Raw genomic sequence first — 19,333 nt, forward strand, 5'->3', positions numbered from 1 at the left:
TTACAGTGAGGATGATCGTACAGGCAGAGTTAATCAGGGGCAAACAGGAACAGCAAAGGACAGGCAGGGACGAAGTCAGGGTACAGGCGGTAGGTCAAAAGGCAGGCAGATATCGATCATAAAACAGGAAACAATAAACAATCCAAGGGTCCAAAGGCAAGCAGCAGAGAATCAACACGGGAAACAGACAAGGTCGGGAACAGAAAGGCAAACAGGGAAAACCGCTCAGAAATTGCAACATGAATGTTAAACAATACTTTGCGGTGAGGTGGTGTGTTTGGAAGTCCTTTATAGTCCTGTTAATGAGCTGCAGCTGGGTGTGGTGATCAGTGTGGTGTGCTAGGGTGGATGTGGCAACAGGTGATTGGTGTGAAGTGAACATGTGACTGACAGGGAGAATTGTGGGAAGTGTAGTCCGGGGAGTGACAGGAACAGACGGTGATCGTTACAATTACATTATTATGAGCTGTTTTTGTGTTCATAATGCATTATGCTCACATATTTATTGAAATGTGTCATTTAAAAATAATCTTCTCACAGATCCATCTAAATGCATCATTACATGGATAATCAGCCCATCCTGATGAATAAATCATAGCACAGTCTTCATCACCATTGTAACTATTAGGCTCTCCAGACCCCCAGAACCTGAAAGAACAGATCAGCATTAGATGTTCAGTGCTGCTTCCTGTGTGATATGATACTGACTGTGAGATATGATCATTTATTAGAGAATAATCAGTTTAATTCAGTGATTTCTCACCCAGAGGTCATGTTGGTGCCATCAACCCATTTCCATCTGCCCTCCACATCACTGTCAGTCAGACCAATCCAGAAACTATCAGAACTGTTCTTGACAAATTCCTAAGAATAACAACACATAAATACATTTCATCATTTAGGGTTAGAAGCTAAACACACTTTCACTCTTTCACTCACTTGTTCCTCTCTGTTGTTTATGATGATCAGATCTGCTCCTCTCTCTGTACAGTATCTTCTGCTCTCAGCCCAGTTCCTCTTCTCAGAGGAAATGAAGTAAAGACTGGATTGATTGTAAATCCATCCATCTGCTAACAGAACCAGTTTAACTATTAGCACCTTTTTAACTCGTTTCATTCATCTGTGAATTTAGTGTTAGTGGGTGGTAACTATCTCTTTTAAAATAAGTCACGTAACCCGAACACATCACTTAAGTCAGTTATGAACACAATCTCAATAGTATTCACAGGGATTGTACCTACACTCCTGATCTAGGAATTACAAAAATTTGTTATTATTATAAAAAGAGTTTGTTTGTTCATTCTTTACATTTTACATTGTAAATATGTTTTACATTTAAATTTATGGTTCACTTTATTTTGTTGGTTCACTTTAGACATTGACTAACTATAATAACTTTGCAACTGCAGTCAGTGAACTCTCATTAGAGTATCAGTAGACTGTTAGTTTAGGGTTAGGATCTGGATTAGGAGAATAAACTCACATGTAGTTGTAAAGTTACTTGTAGTCATTAGAAAGTGTAAAGTGGACAATTGAAATAAAGTGTTACTGAATTTATTTTGTACTATAGACTCTTTCCATGCTGTGAATATGTGCACTAGAATTACACTTGACATTCAAACACCTATGAATACTAACCAGATTATATTCCTGCTCTGTAGCAACTACTAAAATGACAAAAGAAACTCACCCAGTTTACCAAGACTCATCTGAAGATCATTTTTCTCCAGTTTTAGCTGGTCTCTCTCATTGGTCAGGTTTTTGTTCTTTATTTTCAGCCCATCTCTCTCTTCTGTGAGGTTGGTGATGTTAGTTAGTAGCTGGTCTCTCTCATTGGTCAGGTTTTCATTCTTGGATATTAACTGTCGACTCTCTAGAGTGAACGTGACACACAGCACTATGACTGCAGTCAGCAGAAGAACACACAGCAGCACCAAACACACTGCAGCTGCTCTGGAGCTTCTGATCTTCACACAAACACTTTCTGAAAATGACAGACATCAAGATGAATGTTTTCTTAATTCCTAATTGTATGTTTGTGTTGTATGTGTACCTGTATGGTTTCTCTTGGTTCAGTGTTTATATTGCCATGTGTTATGGGTGTACTATGCTGGAGAGATGAGGCGTAGTCGGATATCCACAAACAATGGGTATTTAATCACATAAAGGAGAGTTGAACACAGTACACACATTAACTAACATTCAGGACAGACAAGGAGTGTAGGGAGTGAGTGCATTATATAGGAGTGCTGACAATAGAGTCCAGGTGCAGGTGATCCGTGATGATGGGGAGCTGACGAGGGAAGTGAGTGCAGGTGTAGAAACAGGAGGATCATGGGAAATGGAGTCCAGGGAAACACGGGATCTGTGACATTACCCCCCCCCCTCCCGGTAGGCGCGTCCTCGCGCCGTAGATGAAACAACCGGGAGGGGGGCGGGCACCCTGGAGACCTCAAGCTGGTGCAGGGGGAGGAGCAGACTGGAGTGGAGGTCTCCAGGGCAGGTTCAAAAGCCATGGCAGGTCAGGGTCTGAAGGCAGCCATGGTGGGTCAGGGGCTGAAGGCAGCCATGGCGGGTCAGGGGCTGAAGGCAGCCATGGCGGGTCAGGTGCAGCGGGCAGACATGCAGCGGGCAGACATGGCGGGTCAGGTGCAGCGGGCAGACATGGCGGGTCAGGTGCAGCAGGCCGCCATGGCGGGTCAGGGACCGAAGGCTTCATGCCGTTGTGCCCAGGCGGCGCTGAAGGACCGGCGGGAGATGGCGGAACCAGCGGCTCCGCCGACCGAAGCGCAGCCGAGGCTCCAGAAGGCCGCAGTAGGAGACAGGCGACAGACAACAAAGTGAACACTGGGGGGAGTGAGGAGGCCAACTGGAGCTGAGGGACGGAGGGACGGAGCGAAGACGGAGGAGTGCAGTCCAGAAGTGAGGGCAGGCTGACGAGGGACCAAGGTGTGAACGGGGGCAGGATGGAGACTGGTGACACTGGTGGACTGATGGGCAACGGTGGAGCAGAGGGAGGTTGAAGCCGGGGTGAAGGTAATCGCCCAGAGGTCCAAGGTGGAGATCTGGGCGAGGGGGCTTGAGGTGGAGGTTCAGTGCAGACACAAATGGACGGAGGAGGGAGAGGGAGGCAGGGAGGGAAAACAGTCTTAGGGCAGTATGTATCAACAACAAAGTTCATAATATGAGCAGCTGGCTCGGCGGCGGCTGGAGCTGAGGGCTCGGCGGCGGCTGAGGCAGGAGCGGAGGGCTCGGCGGCTGAGACAGGGGATACTGGCTCGGCGGCGGAGACTGGCGTTGCTTGCTCGGCGGCGGAGACTGGCGCAGCTTGCTCGGCGGCGGAGACTGGCGCTGCTTGCTCGGCGGCGGAGACTGGCGCTGCTTGCTCGGCGGCGGAGACTGGCGCTGCTTGCTCGGCGGCGGAGACTGGCGCTGCTTGCTCGGCGGCGGAGACTGGCGCTGCTTGCTCGGCGGAGACTGGAGAACTTGGCTCGGCGGAGACTGGAGAACTTGGCTCGGCGGAGACTGGAGAACTTGGCTCGGCGGCGGAGACTGGCGCTGCTTGCTCGGCGGCGGAGACTGGAGAACTTGGCTCGGCGGAGACTGGAGAACTTGGCTCGGCGGAGACTGGAGAACTTGGCTCGGCGGAGACTGGAGAACTTGGCTCGGCGGAGACTGGAGAACTTGGCTCGGCGGAGACTGGAGAACTTGGCTCGGCGGAGACTGGAGAACTTGGCTCGGCGGAGACTGGAGAACTTGGCTCGACGGAGACTGGAGCTGCTTGCTCGGCGGCGGAGACTGGCGCTGCTTGCTCGGCGGCGGAGACTGGAGAACTTGGCTCGGCGGAGACTGGAGACCTTGGCTCGGCGGAGACTGGAGAACTTGGCTCGGCGGAGACTGGAGAACTTGGCTCGGCGGAGACTGGAGAACTTGGCTCGGCGGAGACTGGAGAACTTGGCTCGGCGGAGACTGGAGAACTTGGCTCGGCGGAGACTGGCGCTGCTTGCTCGGCGGCGGAGACTGGCGCTGCTTGCTCGGCGGCGGAGACTGGAGAACTTGGCTCGGCGGAGACTGGAGAACTTGGCTCGGCGAAGACTGGAGAACTTGGCTCGGTGGAGACTGGAGAACTTGGCTCGGCGGAGACTGGAGAACTCGGCTCGGCGGAGACTGGCGCTGCTTGCTCGGCGGTGGAGACTGGCGCTGCTTGCTCGGCGGCGGAGACTGGCGCAGCTTGCTCAACGGCGGAGACTGGAACTGAGGGCCAATCCATACCCTCAAATATAATTAAGATTCCCGTAGGAACGGGAACGGGATCTGGAGAGACTGGAGCGGGCTCTGGAGAGACTGGAGTGGGCTCTGGAGAGACTGGAGCGGGCTCTGCGCAGGCAAGAGCAAAGGCAGGCCTCTTTTGCTGTCTAGACTTCCTCCTCTTGGGTGGCTTAGGCTGAATCCCTGGTGCACACCCACTGGAGCGATAGGTGGAGGAAGTTGGTGGCTGGTGAACTGGCCCGGCCACCATGGTTTCTGAGGGAGATGGACGAGGGGAATACGATTGCCTGTGAACCTCTTCAATTTCAAATTCTGAACCGTTAAGGAATAGAACCAGATTAATACTTTCAACAAGGGAATAGAGGCATTCAGGTTCACAGAAGCGAATCGTATTCTCGTCCAAACCCCTCAGAAAACAAGAGTTTAAAACAGCATCGGGCCAGCTCACCTGAGAAGACAGCTCAGCAAATTCCTCGACGTATTTCTCCAGTGGGCGGCCATCCTGCCTGGCCATCCAGAGCCGATCTTCTATGGTCACTCTTGGCTGGCGTTCCGGATCCTTTGAAGGAATGGGAACAAGGAATAAACCCATCCTCTATGTGGATTTCCGGCGGTTTTGGGTCTGTCCTTCTGTTACGGGTGTACTATGCTGGAGAGATGAGGCGTAGTCGGATATCCACAAACAATGGGTATTTAATCACATAAAGGAGAGTTGAACACAGTATACACATTAACTAACATTCAGGACAGACAAGGAGTGTAGGGAGTGAGTGCATTATATAGGAGTGCTGACAATAGAGTCCAGGTGCAGGTGATCCGTGATGATGGGGAGCTGACGAGGGAAGTGAGTGCAGGTGTAGAAACAGGAGGATCATGGGAAATGGAGTCCAGGGAAACACGGGATCTGTGACACCATGAACAGGCTGAGGCATTTTTGTTCACATGATGAAAGCTATACGTGTTTCTACTCTGTAGTCCTCTGCTATTTGAGACTCTACTTTTAGTATTTGAGGCAAAATATGTCACAGTACAAGAGCATGTGACACCCTTCCTGTTAATACCAATATGTTTGCATAACGCTCTTCCTAAAGGGCACTATTGTGATATTGTGGTTAGATGTTGCAGCCTGGTTCAAATTAGCACAGTACAGTTTAACATGAGAGAAAAGTCACTTTACTTACTCCAGTGAAATCAAAATTGATGAGAAAATGTAACTTAATTGTGCTTGAAATCAATCTGTGTTCTTCTGTTGCATGTTTGTTTCTATTGCCTGCAAAAATGCACACGCACACTTTGGTCAGAGTGGAATAAATGTGATTAAAGTGTTTGCATGTCTTTTTAATGCGATTAAAATCAGCATATGCCACAGGTTTTATTATGATGTTTTTTAAGATACTTTCAATAGTGCTTTTGTGTTCTTTTAAGCTTTTTCCTCAAGTTCTGGTGTTTTGAAATCTTCAAAACATGTTTGCGTTTGCCACAGAACGATTGTAACTAACAGCACTATGCCTGTAAAGTCTAGCCTGTGGTTTCTGTTTCTACACCAACACAAAGATAGAGCAGGATTCTCATGAACATTGTTATAAAGGACTCAGGTACGGTGTACATTTTAGGACATCCTCAGACTTCAGTCATAATACGAAAAGGCATCATGCCTCAGACAGAAAGGCTTCAAGTTTCAGGAAAAACAACAACAGTTGCAGGTCTCGTACAGTTAGGCATCAGACAAAAAAGGCATCAGACTAAATGGACTGACCATCCTAACTGAAACACATAGGCTGAGTAAACATTTTAATCATTTTTTTCTCTTTCCAAAACCATATACAAATGGTTAGTTATTAAATCCTACAATAGCATCAGAAGAACACAAAGCTGAACCAAACACACTGTAGCTTCTTCTGATCTTCACACAATCACTTCTGAACAGCACAGGTCTGACATTAGATGACTGAACATGTGCAGACTCTGATGATTTGATCAAAGTAATGAATGTGATTACCTGTACGCTGAAGTGGTTGGGGTGTGTTTGTCTCTGTCCTGAAGTCATGATCTCTCACACATTCTGCACTCTCATAGATTTCCACTATCATCTCCATTCTGTCTGTCTTCATTCCCTCAGACTCAGTCCTGATCACATCTTTATTAATACCATCAGACATTTCTGCTCTTTAACCGTCAAACATTAAATGATCTTGTTCCTTGTTCATTGTAGATGTAGTCAGCACTCGTCTTCTTTTTAAAGCCAGTGGCAAACAAACTTCAATGTGTGGAAACAAAAACCTGTGACATCAGACCCTTTGACATGAAACAGAAGTTGTGAAAGTCTTTCTTCCCTTCCCTTTTGTGATGTATATTCGAGTGAAACTTGGCCATTGCTGTAATGTCATGTGATTAACAGGTTGTCCCGCTCTTGCTCCAGTAAACACATCAGAGTAGAGAAGAGAAGAGAAGAGAAGAGAAGAGAGGTTTAACACATCTTTAATATGAAAACAATTGATTACAATTACATTACATTCTTAATTATATAAATACAATGAAAGTGCAATTCATACCACACTTAATTAATCACCAAATATAAAAATTTACCACAAATTGCTCTTCATATATCCTACACAAGATGTCTCCTATACACCATTTTTCCCTAAACGTTTTATCTCCCACCAATTCATAGTAAGCAAATTCAATCTTTAATCTGCTTGCAATTAAACCTTTCATCATCTCTTCAGGGTTCACTGCACCTACACCCAGTAATTTATTTTTCCTTGTTTTCCAAATGGCCAATTTTGCGGAACCCAAAACATATTTTAAAAGACACAATATTAACTTTTTTGAGACTTTGTATTTTACACTTCCAATAAAACCACATTCAGAGAAATCTTCACCTAACCCTCTAAACCAGTGTTTCCCAAACTTTTTTTCTGGGGACCCACATTTTAAATTCGATAAATCCTTGTGACCCAATAAACATTAGGCCCATATAGTTCATATATCACAAAGAGAATTTATGCATTAACAAAATATGTATGACCATTTTTAAGGTCAGTTAAGCTTCCACTTAACTATTTAAAAGAGATACAGATATTTGACAAAGCACAATTATTTACCTGTTGTTGACAATAAGTAAAATGCAGAGGTGAAATGAGAAAGGAAGAGTTGACAGGGCATCTCATTGTTTTCATATTCTCATCATTACAGTGTACACAATTTATACTTAATGAGACAAAGTGCAAAATAGGGCAGTTAATCATTTATTTTTCTTCCTATCATCAATAAAACCAGACAGAATCAATGCATGCCTTTCATATAACATTCAATGCTTTGCACATCTACCAGAATAATATGAACAAGTTTCTTACTGAAATATTTTTTGAGAACTTTTTTATGCACCCACTGTAATATACACATTTTATAAAGTGCACAGTATGACAGGCTCTCATTTTTTCTTCTCAAAACAAAAATATGAATGCAAACAATCTTTAGAACAATAGTAATATGAACCTTCAGAGCTATCAAGTTTTTTTTTTTTTTTATGTTGGTCAAGCAGAAGAAGAGTAATGTTTAAGTGCACCAGTCCTTATCATCAGTTTCACCAAATCAAGGCAGTTTACCCGGCTAATGGGAGAGATGGGCCTGCTTGTTTTTTAAAATTACATTCCAGTTTGGTGTACATGAGGAGAGTGCAACTCGCATATCAGGTGCAGCATTCAGTCTATTCCTGTATTTTGTCTTTATTTTTGTGAGAACTGAGAACCCAACTTCACATTTGTATGTAGTTGTAAAAGGAATAAGCAACAGTATGCTTGCCTTTTAATTTTCAATAACCGTGCTAACCATGTCTATTGCAGCAGGCAGAATTATTTTTTCTGCAGCAGTATGGGGCTGCTTCTCTTTGGCCACACGGTAAGAAACCATGTATGATGCTAGCTGGGCTTTGTCATTTAATGTCACATTTCTACGGAGAAGCTCAGCTGATGATTCAATCTCCTGTGCCTTCCTTTGAAAGAAATCCAGAGGTTTCTTTGCCAAGTCAAAGTGAAGTGTTTCCAAATGTCTTTTTAGTTTAGTTGGTTTTAAACTCTCATTTGCGAGTTTTTCGCTGCATATAACACACATGGGTCGAGCTTCTTGGTTCGTTTTGGAATAATTAACAAAACCATATTTCAGAAAGTAGTCTTTATATGGCCTTGGTCTTGTTTTTCTTTTCTTATTTGGAGGCTGTTCTCCCAAATCCTCAGAAGTAACGTTACCTGCTCCGGTGTCTGGTCGAAAGCATCCACTGGTTCCGCTTTCCTCACATTCTTCATCATTATGGCGTTTTTCACTTGAAGTAGCTTTGCGATAGAAGCGATATATTTAGTGGTTGATATGCGGCCGCCGATGGATTGCGCAATCGCGGCTGGGAGGCGGCCGACCCCGCTGCGCTGGTGGAGGCCATGCGAGACATCACGACATAATAATAGTGCTTAAAGCAGAACTAAGCAAGATTCGCGAAGCTCCCCCTACAGTTTCCTTCAGTGAATGACACTGTCATAAATACTCCAAGCGCAGCTCTGGGGGGTATTCCAGAAAGCAGGTTATGTGACATACCTGAGTATGTTTAAGAGTAAGTAAGCGGATAACCTCAACTTTCGGTTCCAAAAACAGAGGTAACTTTTAGGGTATGTAAGTAGCCATAGCAACTTGCTCTCTGAACATAATCTGCTCCGGAGCAGGTTATGTTCAAGGGTTAGTTAGCTTAAGAGGAATTCAGATGCGTATTATATTATCAATATGGTTATATTAATGTATCTAAATTTGTTATATAGTTACAGTTATATACACAATGTTATATTATACAATATATAACTGTTTATTCAATTCTAATATATGAATGTATTTTATTGTCATCTCACACATGGATCTGCTTTTTATCCTTTATAACAGGACATTTTCTATGATATAATTTCTATAATAAAATACATATCATATATGTGATATCTTATTAAATAATTAGTATCAAACAATATTAAGAATAAAAAATGATTGCATAACCACCCAATAGGTGGTGATGTGCACCAAGTAGGTTATGTAAATCGCCATTAAACAAAAGAAGAAGAATGAAGTAGAATGGCGCGCTTTTTCCATGGTGAATCATCGATTCGTCGCTCTGTTGAGAATGTCTTGTGTGTTAACCGGGAACATACTCTGGGTTGGCTGAACTTACTCCCGGACGTATTTTTGGAACCAGCATACCACGAGTAAGCAAGGTTTGGGTTAATCAACCGAGAGTTCAGGGTATATGTGACAGTAAGTTAACCCTGCTTTCTGGAATACACCCCTGGACTACAACGACTACAACACTCGCCAGCGCAGTAGATTTGCAAATACAGTACAAGAAAGAGGAGGTGGGTAATTTGCAAATAGTGTTGTCAAAAGTACCGGTACTTCGGTACCAAGTCGGTACTGAAATTTTGAAAATGTGACGATACCAGCATTTCTGTAGTACCGGTAGTACCGAGAATCCGGGTATATTCGGTACCCACTGATAGGGCTGTGCCAGTATTTACTTGAATATGACACGAGTGAAGCACAAAGCTTTGTTTACAGAATAAATAATTGGTTAGCAATTAAATGTGACATCGCAGCCATGGAAACATTTTGGTTAATGCCGAATAAGAGAGGTGCGTGAGTCCATACATTTAAGCTTCGTGTTCTGTTTTCCGAATCACGATCTGGTCACCTGATTATCAGAGAATTTAACAATATTCCATTAGTTATTCCACTGAACATGGAATCTGTTTCTTTTCCCAAATCTTCACTCACGCAGGGGATTATAAAGTTTCTTTCGTTCGCATTCGGCTATTCGCATTATTTACTGTGGTAAAGTAGAAAAAACACCGTAGGACAGAAACCTTTTTGCTTGCACGTCAGTTTCTATTTAACAGAGTTTGTGCTTGTTATTAGACTTTATAAGGCGCGTCAAGTTTATTTGTATAGCGCGTTTCACACACCAGTGATTTTTACTTTCGTTTTCTCTGGCAGCGCTAAATCAAACATAGCCTGAATGTCTTGCCCCTGCGGAGGATAAAACACGCTCTTCAGACCTTTTACAACAAGTGTCAGTTGCTTGTAACATCAGGAGATAACGAAGATATTATTAAAGAGAAATTGTCTCTTTCCTGCTCGTGTCCCACATCCCTCTCAAAGCGCAAAGCGGCTATATCAAAGTAATAACGGGACTTTGGCTATATATGACGCGTCTTTGTGTGGAAATAAAAAACGAATGCTTTTTGAAATAATATTTAACTTTCTTATTATTTGGGTTACTATTATTTACCGATATTTATTTAATAGTTTTACAGGCTGTAGTGTGTTGTTTCTCTGACGGAATAGCTAAAATAAACACGCACGTCTGTTACCCCTGTTGAAAAAACGAGCATATGCTGGTAAAGTAGGTTTTGAAGCTGGTTTGCGCTGGTTTATGCTGGTCCAGGACCAGCTTAGGACTAGTATGGACCAGCAGGACCAGTTTAGGACCAGCATTTGACCAGCATACAGCTTCAAAACCTACCTTACCAGCATATGCTGGTTTTTTCAACAGTACACAATGGATGTTTGAGCATTTAATTATTTATTTATTTATTTATATTTCAAAATTTATTTCATTGAGGTAGCCTATATATACACACACAAACAAACACACACACTCCAAATCATATTTAATGTTTTTAAAATAGGCTATATAAAATAGTAAAATAGTTCCAATAGATTTTACTGTGGTACCGAAATTGGTACCGAGAACCGTAAAATTTTCATGGTATCGGTACCGACTACTGGAATTTTGGTACCGTGACAACACTATTTGCAAATACAGTACACTCGATGGAGGTGGGTAATTTTCGAAATTGTCTTATAAAGACATAATATATACATTGTTTTTGAATTACCGTAAAGCATTTTGTCACTCTCGCGTGAACGTGAACATGAGGCGAGATTGTTTCGGGTCGGTGCAGCTCAAGTTGCAAGTGCTGTATTCTGGCGTAGCAAGCCAGAAGGGGTTAGTGCTTGCCTCAAACACACCACTACAAGTCAATTAACCATCGTAAGGACTTAGAAAACTATTTATGAAGGTAAAAAAAGTTACTTAGTTCTGCTTTAAAGGGATAGTTCACCCAAAAATGAAAATTTTATATTTATCTGCTTACCCCCAGGGCATCCAAGATGTAGGTGACTTTGTTTCTTCAGTTGAACACAAATGATGATTTTTAACTCCAACCGTTGCCGTCTGTCAGTCAAATAATGGGAGTGAATGGTCACACAATTTATAAGAGTCAATAAACACGCACAGACAAATCCAAATTAAACACTGCGGCTTGTGACGAAACATTGATGTCCTAAGACACGAAATGATCGGTTTGTGCGAGAAACCGAAGGGTATTTATATCATTTTTTCCCTCTAAAACACCACTATGTCCAACTGCGTTCAGGGTTCGTTTAGTGCGGTCTGATCGCGCTCTGACAACGGCAGTGATGTCTAGCACTCATTGAAGTATATGTGCGAGTCATCACTTCCGTTGTCAGAGCGCGATCAGACATCACCAAGCGATTGCTGAACCCAGTTGTCATTGGTTAGGGACAACTAAATTGCTGATACAGATCATTTACAACAGAGTGCACAGAGAGAAATATAGTCTACTAAAAAGGAAACAAAGTGCTTATACACCATTTGTGTATGTTTATTGAGTATTGTCTGTTTGATGTAATGTTAATGTGTTACAGACAGTATACAGCAATGTATTCTCATTTTCTTTTGATGTATTGTCATAAGATTGTGCAAAATGTGTTTATTGAGAGAAAGCTTCATATATTATTTTATATATGAAGAAGCCACTCTGGCAGTCGCTGATACACAGTTGAAGATAACTAATTCTTATCTCTGTTTATGTGTGTTTACAGTGTGTTACAGCAATAAAACAATATATGTGCCACCAGAAGTCCCCGCTTCTTCTGTGTGTGCAACATTAGTCTTCAGATTCATGAACAGGAAAGATCGAGAGTTTTTGGTGAATAACATCAATCTGTTCATTCAAAGTACTCCTCTGAATCACTTGTCTATAATGTCCTGGCAATGATGTTTGAACTTCTTCAAAAACTCTTGTTGCCAACCATTTAGAACTTAATTCAGTTAATTCCATTTCCTCCTCCAGAGACTTCCAACCATCATGATTCATGAGGTCCCGTAATTTTGTGCACTTGTTCCTCAACATATTAGTTTGGATACATTTTGAAGATATCAGCACACCTTGAATCACTGGATTGTAGAGAATTGGCTCTTCCATTATTTAGAAACCTCAAAATCTCTTCTAATATTGAACTTACTCTCTGTTAAGTCCACTTCTTGAAGTTTTATCCAGAAGAGAGCTGTACATCATAGTTCAATCCACCGATTCTCATCAATATCGCACCTGTAGTCTGGTTCCACATCAAGTCTGTTCAATATATAATTCTCTGCGCAGTTTGGAGACGAAAAGCTTGAATCTTACTCCTTATGTCCATCAGACCATGCCCTCCCTCAAAAGGAGGTAAAAACAGTTGTGCTATCAGTCTTTTTTGTATATTGGCAATTAGACTTTCTGGTGGCTCAATTACCACTAACCTGTGCCATAAGGTAGAGGCAGCAACCAAAACTCTCCCTTTGTAAGATAATTTTGGCAATAACCTATTCCACCTAGACAATCGTGCCTCAGCCTCTTTCAGCAGTCCCTCCCAATTTTTTCCTCGAAACTTATAGGTACCTAAAAAAACTCCTAAAACTTTGAGACCTTCACTCTCCCATGTTAAGCCTCCTGGTAACACTGGTAACCCTTCACATACCCATTGACGTACTGCAAAACCTACACTTTTATTCCAATTGACTTTAGCAGTAGATGCATTCACATACATTTTCAAACAATTTTTTTGTTTATTTATATCCTCTTGTCCATTTAAAAACACTGTTATGTCATCTGCATATGCAGACAGAACAAATTTATTGCATCTGACTTGATTTGGTATTGTATAGCCTATTTGGCTTTCCCTTATTCTTTTCAATAATGGCTCAATAGCAGTAACATATAGCTGACCAGAAAGTGGGCAACCTTGCCTGATTCCTCTCTTTACTGGAATTGGAGCGCTCAACCCTCCACCCACCTTCACCAAAACAGAGACATTGCAATATAACAATTTCACCCAAGAAATATTTTTTTTTTCCAAATCCAAAAGCTAAAAGACTCTTAAAAAGATTTTCATGATCAACCCTGTCAAAGGCTTTTTCTTGTATCTATGGATAGAAACCCCAGATTGACATTTTCTTTTACACTTATATCAATGATATCTCTTATAAAAAAAGGTTGTCCATTATAGACCTTTCAGGGACACAGTATGTTTGATCACCATGAATAATTTTATCTAGATATCTTTTCAGTCTGTTTGCTACACACTTTGCCAATATTTTATAGTCAGTACATAGGTGTTACGTGTACTGGTAGAAGGATGAGGCTGATACGGATTTCCACAATAGTAAACAATACTTTAATACACACAGGCAAGGAGTACCAAACATACACTTTAACTTAACATAAGACGGACGAGGAGTGAAGGGAGTGAGTGCAATATAAAGGGAGTGAAGATAATCAAGTCCAGGTGCAGGTGATCCGTGATGATGGGGAGATGACGAGGGAAGTGAGTGCAGGTGTGGAAACAGGAGGATGATGGGAAATGGAGTCCAAGGAACAAGGGATCTGTGACAATAGGAGAGAGACAGGTCTCCAGTTCTTTAAAAGTCCCAAATTTTCTTTTTTTGGGTAACAGCGATAGGACTGCTCTTCAACAGCTACCTGGCAGAATGCCAATTTCAAAGCACTCTTTCTGCCACTTCAAGGAAGTCCTCTCCTATAATATTCCAGAAATGTTGATAAAATTCTGTAGTGCGCCCGTCAATTCCAGGTGAACGTCCCAGTGAAAGCTTTTTGACTGCATTTGTGAGTTCTTTAAAGGTGCCATTGAACGTTTTTTTACAAGATGTAATATAAGTCTAAGGTGTCCCCTGAATGTATCTGTGAAGTTTCAGCTCAAAATACCCCATAGTTTTTTTTTAATTAATTTTTTTAACTGCCTATTTTGGGGCATCATTAAATATGAGCCGATTCATGCTGTGCGGCCCCTTTAAATGCTCACGCTCCCGCCCACGGAGCTCGCGCTTGCCTTGAACAGCATAAACAAAGCTGACACAGCTAACATAACCCTCAAAATGGATCTTTATAAAAGTGTTCATCATGCAGCATGTCTAATCGCGTAAGTACAGTGTTTATTTGGATGTTTACATGTGATTCTGAATGAGTTTGAGGCTATGCTCCGTGGCTAACGGCTAATGCTACACTGTTGGAGAGATTTATAAAGAATGAAGTTGTGTTTATGCATTATACAGACTGCAAGTGTTTAAAAAATAGCAATGGCTCTTGTCTCCGTGAATACAGTAAGAAACGATGGTAACTTTAATCACATTTAACAGTACATTAGCAAAATGCTAATGAAACATTTAGAAAGACAATTTACAAATATTACTAAAAATATCATGATATCATGGATCATGTCAGTTATTATTGCTCCATCTGCCATTTTTCGCTGTTGTCCTTGCTTGCTTACCTAGTCTGATGATTCAGCTGTGCACAGATCCAGACGTTAATCCTCTCTTGTCTAATGTCTTGATTCTTGATCATAGGCTGGTATATGCAAATATTGGGGGCGTACGTAACAGTCGGTGTTATGTTGATATTCGCCTGTTCTTCGGAGGTCTTTTAAACAAATGAGATTTATATAAGAAGGAGGATACAATGGTGTTTGAGACTCACTGTATGTAATTTCCATGTACTGAACTCTTGTTATTCAACTATGTCGAGGTAAATTCAATTTTTGAATCTAGGGCACCTTTAAGACTAATATCACAGTCCATAGTCTTTTTCTGCTCATTTTGCAATTGTGGCAAATCCTTAAACAATTTATCAGCACTCTTATCACCACAATATTCTGATTTAAAAAACTCAGAATAAAATTCCACTGCAATATATGAAGAGCCAATCAAGCCAAAATTCATTCTGGCACTCTCACACACATACATTCTCCTCTCACATACATACATTCTCCTTTTACAGACATATATATTCCCTCTCACACACATACATTCTCCTCTCACATACATACATTCTCCTTTTACATACATATATATTCTCCTCTCACACACATACATTCTACTCTCACATACATATATATTCTCCTCTCACACACATACATTCTACTCTCACATACATATATATTCTTCTCTCACACACATACATTCTCCTTTTACATACATATATATTCTCCTCTCACACACATACATTCTCCTTTTACATACATATATATTCTCCTCTCACACACATACATTTTACTCTCACATATATATTCTCCTCTCACACACATATTCTACTCTCACATACATATATATTCTCCAGCTTCTCAGCGCTGCCCCGCCCCGCCGACTTGATGCATTTTGTCTATAAAATACGGGTTTGTGTATGTTTTATTTCTTCTATAAAATCGTTGCTGTGCTGTAAATCATTTTATTTAATGGAAAGCAAACTACAGGGATGCGATGTCAATTAACGAGTGTCGCATACGTCTTTCGGATGAAGGAAACACTTGATGCCTTGTGTAAAATTATCAATTTATTCCCAAAGATACTGAATATAAATACTTTGGATATTGAAATATGTTCTCAGAACTGTGCACTGATTGTTTATGGGCAGGTTATGGAAGCAGCCAAAGCATTCGGCTACGAGTGAGACGGAGGGCGGTGGTCTGAAATGAGTTCCGCCACCGAACGCGAGCCCATCTCCGGCTGGAGAAGCAGCATCGTTACGGTGGAAACGGGACGCGACTTTTGATTACACATGAATAACTTTTAGACCTAAATGTATCATTTTTACTTCTAATAGGCTACTTCTAATGTTTGTTAAATATATTTTTAGGCATGGTAAAAACTATATAAAATAAGCTGTAAGAACTGTATCGAAAATAAAACTGTCATAAACCAGTTGTTGTGTGGAGTATTTTACACATATTTAGATCAGTCTTTCCCAACCGGGGGTACGCAAAAGATTTAGATTTTGTTTGGTTCGTTCATTCCTGTCGCTGGGACATTCTAAAACACATAACTTGTACAGAAAAGCAGATGAGCCTAGAATATGAACGCAACACGTTTAATTACATGTTAAGCATTTTCCTCCCATAAACGAGGATTAATGTAAGACAGTGACATTAAAAGACCAAACTTAGTCAACACTATACTAATAAAGAATACTATATAGAATAATTGTTCCCTTTCGAAAGGGAACTTCTACTCTGCGCTGACTGCGCTAGGGGAACGTCCTCCGTGACCCGTGCTCGAAATGCCAAAAATCACCACACTCCAATCCTATTGGCCGGCGACAGCCTATCACGTCAAACGGCGCGAACCGTGACATATAAAGGGAGCGCCTGGGGAAACAGCCGACATCCTTTTGTCTTTGAGCGACTGCTTTTGCTCGTGCCTTTTTCACTCTGCCAAAAGAAAATATGTCTGCTAAATCGTTCAGGAAGTGTGCTGATCCTTGTCCCAGGTTTTCTGACACCGGAGGACACACACAACTTGTGCGTTTTCTGTCTGGGCGAGGAGCACGCACGGTCAGTACTCGAGGGTGCTGCCTGTGCTAACTGAGAGCGTTTTTCTATCGAAATGCTCCGTTCTTGTTTGGCCCTCTTCTCGAGGGGAGAAGTGCCACCACCGCTGCCTGGTGGTTCCAGCCCCGCTCGTGCTGAGGCTCAGCGGCGATTGAAATCATGGGGCTCGCAGGTGGAGCTCGCTGAAGAATTTGAGAGGGGTGTCTGTCTTTCTCAAGCTGAAGCGACTGACGAGGACGCGCTTCTGGCGGATGACGACGATGTTTATCTTTAACATCCTCAGACCCAGGAGCGAGTGCTCTCTTGGTCCAAAGCCCCAGAGAGCAGAAGATGGCCGAGGTGGGGGAAGCGGGCGAGCCCGCGGCTCCCGCTCGGCCTCCCTGCGCGGCTTTTTTCGGAGTTGCTGGAGGTTATGGAACATGCCTCGAGCAGACTGCAGCTGCCCTGGGAGCGCGTGAGGAGGGAACCCGCTCGCAGCAGGTTGGACGATCGTTTTCTCTATACCCATGGCCCGGCAACTCCGGCGAGGGCCCTGCCATCCAAAGCGTTGGAGGTGACGTCACGTTTGAATGGCAGGGCTTACGCCGCTGCAGGTCAGGCTGGTGCGGCGTTGCACACTATGACGGTGCCTCTGGCGTACCAGCCTGATCTGCTTACGGATCTTGATCAGGGAGGCGAAGACGCGCTAGATCTTGCATCCCACTCAGATCCAGCTCTGGGCCCAGAGTGCCGGGAGATCCCGGGCCGTCTCGAGCCGAGGCTCAGAGGCAGGCTCAGAGGGAAAGTGTCGCCGCTCGTGCGCCTCCTCCTCCTCGGAGTAAGTCGCAGAGACGGCGAGACGCTAGAAGGAAGAAGCAAGACCTGAGGGAGGTGATCGAGGAGCGGCGCCAGCAGCGCCGGTAATCGATCCCCTCTCTCGCGAGGGCTTTTTCTCGCCCTCGCTCTTCCTTCGCCTCCCGGTAGCGTTTGTGACATCTATATGCTGCGGGCTTTACAGTCGGGCTGATGTTGCGGGCCTATGATGAATATATTCCTGACGGCCCGCCGTCTGGCTTGATAGTGAAAGTGCTTTTGGGCTTATGGGACTTTGGATTTTCCCCTCCGTGTGACGAATCGGGGAAGAATCTGCATTCTACGAGCCGCAGGAGGGAAGCCAGGTCCATTTTTCTTTCTCAATATAGACCTTGCTTTTCCTGTATAGCTTCCCGTGCATATAGTTGTCATCTGTTCATGTTTTTAAGGGGTTATTTGGGCAAATAACTGTATGTTAGGCTGACTGTTACAGGCAGGCTCTTTATGGCCGCTTTGTTGTTTAGCGTTGGTATAGCTTCTCGGCTGATACTGTGTATAGCTAGAACTAGCTTTCGCTATCGTCAGTTATGTGTTGGCCGGTTTTTCGGCCACCTAATGCTGTCGCTCGCGCTGCTTTCTCCGTGTGTTTGGGAATTTGTAGCCCAAGTGTAGCTTTGTCTACATACAGTCCTTAGCTAGCGGCTAGGCTAGAACTAGGTTAGGTGTGTGTTTGTTTACATCCCCCTGTTATGACTATCCCCCTGCGGTTGTATAGTTCCTAGTTCTGGCCTCCTTCTGAGGAAGTTGCTGGCCGTTTTCTGCCCATATTTCCCCTTCATATGTTTATGCAGGCGTGTTATGTGAGCGTGCTTGTGCTGCCACAGGTTACACCTGTTTTTTATGATAGCAGGCTTTATCCGGCCTCTATATATGAATACGGTGTTGTTTTTGTACTCCCCGGTTAGGGTTTGTGTTTCACTGAGTGCATCACCTGTTGGATCGCACAATCAGGATGAGTGTAGGGAATTTTGTTTACCCGACCTCTCCCGGTCGTTTGCACCACAGCATCTGGGGTTCATTGCTGTTTGATTGTTGGCTATTTGTTTTTAGCCTCTCTGTATGCAGCTTGTTTGGATACAGCGCTGTTGGTCTACGATGCTGGTTACGCTCACGCTGTTTAGCATGATTAACATTGCCTGCTGGAATGTGTATGCCTAGGCTCAGGTTGTGTAGCTAGTTCCCTTAAATTTGTCATTTTAGATTATACTGGCCCTTCCTTGTAGCTAGGGCCCTGTCATGACCACGGGCTAGTGCCACATGGTTCTTTAAATAGCAGGCCTCTCCAGGCCTCTTTTATAGCTTCCTGTTGGCCCAGCTACGCTGGTCATGTACGGGCATCATTCCATGATGAGTCATACGTCACTCTGTTGTTGCCAGGTGTTTATGGAAGTTGTTGGCCCCCGTGGGGGCCTCCTTTCATGTTTTATCTAGCATGTTGGCACTGCTTGTATGGGTTTCTGTATGTCTCATATCCCTTGGATAACGCACTAGCTATCGC

The 19,333-nt window shown here is 43.2% G+C and overlaps 1 protein-coding gene across 3 annotated transcripts; it reads right to left on the reverse strand.

The window, feature by feature from the left end:
• Nucleotides 1-409: 409 nt before the first annotated feature.
• On the reverse strand, nt 410-6,615 carry LOC125245760 (CD209 antigen-like protein C). 3 transcript variants are annotated; one of them, XM_048156490.1, is made up of 5 exons: nt 6,269-6,615; nt 1,691-1,873; nt 940-1,070; nt 764-864; nt 410-648 (listed from the first exon to the last, which is right to left on the reverse strand). In XM_048156490.1, the coding sequence occupies exons 1-5, from the start codon at nt 6,426-6,428 to the stop codon at nt 516-518; spliced, it is 708 nt and encodes a 235-aa protein (XP_048012447.1). In that variant the 5' UTR covers nt 6,429-6,615; the 3' UTR covers nt 410-515. The 3 variants fall into 3 exon arrangements, with proteins under 3 accessions (XP_048012447.1, XP_048012446.1, XP_048012445.1); XM_048156489.1 differs by having other exon boundaries at nt 940-1,067; nt 1,691-1,984; nt 6,269-6,613; XM_048156488.1 differs by having other exon boundaries at nt 1,691-1,984; nt 6,269-6,611.
• Between the last annotated feature and the right edge of the window lie 12,718 nt (nt 6,616-19,333).

Source organism: Megalobrama amblycephala, linkage group LG14, assembly GCF_018812025.1.
Source record: "Megalobrama amblycephala isolate DHTTF-2021 linkage group LG14, ASM1881202v1, whole genome shotgun sequence".
NCBI lineage: Eukaryota > Metazoa > Chordata > Actinopteri > Cypriniformes > Xenocyprididae > Megalobrama > Megalobrama amblycephala.